The sequence below is a fragment of the Trachypithecus francoisi genome, unplaced genomic scaffold (assembly GCF_009764315.1).
Source record: "Trachypithecus francoisi isolate TF-2019V2 unplaced genomic scaffold, Tfra_2.0 Lachesis_group2, whole genome shotgun sequence".
In the NCBI taxonomy this organism is placed as follows: domain Eukaryota; kingdom Metazoa; phylum Chordata; class Mammalia; order Primates; family Cercopithecidae; genus Trachypithecus; species Trachypithecus francoisi.
Window position 1 is genome coordinate 136,655,590 of NW_022681465.1, and position 2,796 is coordinate 136,658,385.

The 2,796-nt window shown below is 41.9% G+C and overlaps 1 protein-coding gene across 1 annotated transcript; it reads left to right on the forward strand.

The window, feature by feature from the left end:
• Positions 1 to 581: 581 nt before the first annotated feature.
• On the forward strand, positions 582 to 1,080 carry LOC117064569 (40S ribosomal protein S17-like). The gene has a single exon (XM_033178623.1). The coding sequence runs from the start codon at positions 613 to 615 to the stop codon at positions 1,018 to 1,020; it is 408 nt and encodes a 135-aa protein (XP_033034514.1). The 5' UTR covers positions 582 to 612; the 3' UTR covers positions 1,021 to 1,080.
• The last annotated feature ends 1,716 nt before the right edge of the window (positions 1,081 to 2,796 follow it).

The window sequence follows — 2,796 nt, forward strand, 5'->3', positions numbered from 1 at the left end:
AGAGACTGGAGGTGAAAGAAGACAGGTACAGGAAATAGGAATCTATTTCTTCAAGGCCCTCTTTGATACAAATGCTTCAGTTCTGACCCTTCTAGTCAGTGCCCCAAGAAGAGCTCCAATAAAGACTAAGAGTTCCTCCTAAGAGAAGTGATTGCACTTATTGAAGTGCAATTGACCTATCAAAAACATAGGTCATCCATATCCCACGTTATCTTGCCATAGGTGCAAAACTGGGCAAAACTGCCATGGACAGTTGCTTGAGGCAACCAAAACAGTGAGGGCAATATTGTATGAAACAGGGAGAAATTGTAGATGGTTAACCCAGGAGAGACAAAATTCAGAAGAGGTGTGATAGCTGACTTCAAATACCAGAATGGCCATGGTACAGAAAAAAAGGTGATACTAGAGACAGAAATACCATTTGATTCAGCAATCCCATTACTGGGTATAATACCCAAAAATATATAAATCATCCTATTATAAAGATCCATGCATGCGTATATTCATCACAACACTGTTCACAATAGCAAAGACATGGAATCAACCTAAATGTCCATCAGTGATAGACTGGATAAAGAAAATGTAGTGCTCTTTTACCAAGGACCCGCCAACATGGGCCGCATTCGCACCAAAACCGTGAAGAAGGCAGCCCGGGTCATCATAGAGAAGTACTACACACGCCTGGGCAACGACTTCCACACGAACAAGCGCGTGTGCGAGGAGATCGCCATTATCCCCAGCAAGAAGCTCCGCAACAAGATAGCAGGCTATGTCACCCATCTGATGAAGCGGATTCAGAGAGGCCCTGTAAGAGGTATTTCCATCAAGCTGCAGGAGGAGGAGAGAGAAAGGAGAGACAATTACGTTCCTGAAGTCTCAGCCCTGGATCAGGAGATAATTGAAGTAGATCCTGACACTAAGGAAATGCTGAAGCTTTTGGACTTCGGCAGTCTGTCCAACTTGCAGGTCACTCAGCCTATAGTTGGGATGAATTTCAAAATGCCTCGGGGACCTGTTTGAATTTTTTCTGCAGTGTTATATTATTTTCAATAAATCTGGGACAACAAAAAAAAAAGAAAATGTAGTACATATGTACCATGAAATACTATGCAGCCATAAAAAGGAATGAGATCATGTCCTTTGTTGGGACATGGATGGAGTTGGAAGCTATTATCCTCAGCAAGCTAACACAGAAACAAAAAACCAAACACCACATGTTCTCACTTATGAGTGGAAGCCGAACAATGATAACACATAGACACATGAATGGAAACAACACACAATGGGGCCTGTTGGGAGGAGCTGGGGGAGGGACAGCATCAGGAAGAATAGCTAATGTAAGATAGGTCTAATACTTAGGTAATGGGATGATTTGTGCAGCAAACCACCATGGTACACGTTTACCTATTTAACAAACCTCCCCATACTGCATATGTACCCCTGAACTTAAAATAAAAGTTAAAGAAAAAAACAAGAAGTGAAAAGAAAAAAGGTGATACTTTTTCCCTGTGATTCTCAAGGTCAAAGTTAAGCTTCAAAGTGGGTGTCAGAGGCAGGCAAATTCTTGGCTCAATAGAAGAGGCACATGTCAGGAAATTACCATAAATCATTGCTAGTCTGTAACTCAAGGCAAAGGCAGTAACACAGAATAGAATTGCCTTCGAAATGCTGCTTTTAAAGTTTACAAAAAGGTACTGGGATATGCATGCTGAGGACACATAACTGAATCATTTAGCTCCCTGTCTACCAGGAGAGAGTGCTAAATCTAACATCCCATGAGAGTGCTTTCTCAAATTGATGCACTGGAGATCTTCCAAATGGGTGCTGGCTTTTCGGTAACTTGCCTTGCACAAGACAGCTCTACTTACCTTGAATGCACTTTGACCTATCAAGTCCATAAGGCCCAGCTAACATCTCTATATGTTATCCCTTCAGTCTTCAAAGCATACATCACTAGGGTCCCTCTACTTCCACCTCTTTGGATGTGTCATTTCAACTGTTCAACTTTTTATGTTTTGCCCTCCAATTAGATTCTAGTCTTCATAAAGGAGGATGCCATATGCTTTTAATCCACAGGGATTAGCACAGTACCTTGCATTTAACAGGCCTTCAGAAAATGGTCACAGATTTGGTGCTACTGGAGTCAAGCCAGAGAATGGAGGCAAGCCATTCTGCCAAGGTCTTGGACAACATCTGTGTTTTTTCAGCACAGCGTTTAGCATCCATCACAGGGGAGATTGGAACAGAAAAAATTCAAGTAAAGTATAAGGTCACTTTCAGGACCCCCAACAATTCCATTCTCCAAGGTTGGAATGTTCTCCCTCTCTTCAAACAGCAGACCAGATGGCCTCCTAAATCTTGACTTTCATGGTTTAACTCTAATTACAATGTTAGTTAGCAATGAGTTTGGTGATTCAAAATTACTAGTAGATTCTTTCCAGGCAGGCAAGCTTTTCTTCTGCTCTCACTAAGAAAAGGGTGGCTTTGTCATCAGCCTTGCTCTTGCTTCCTGTATTATAATTGCTTAGCTATTTGGAAAATGAAAGGAGCCCAAGGCTACCAAACCTAGCTGGATGCAACAGCACTCCAGGAGACAGGAGGTAGCAACATCCAGATGGCTAAGTAGCCTCCAGTGATATTACAATCAAATTGGGAGGCACAAATCAGGAAGAGTTCTTCAATTGTGTAAATGCCACATGCCAGGTGTTAAACTCAGAGGTGCACATGTGTTTGCCTAGATATTTTGTGAATGTGGTTGAGAAGAAACCCTTAAAAGTAAGTCCTTGGAATTGCAAA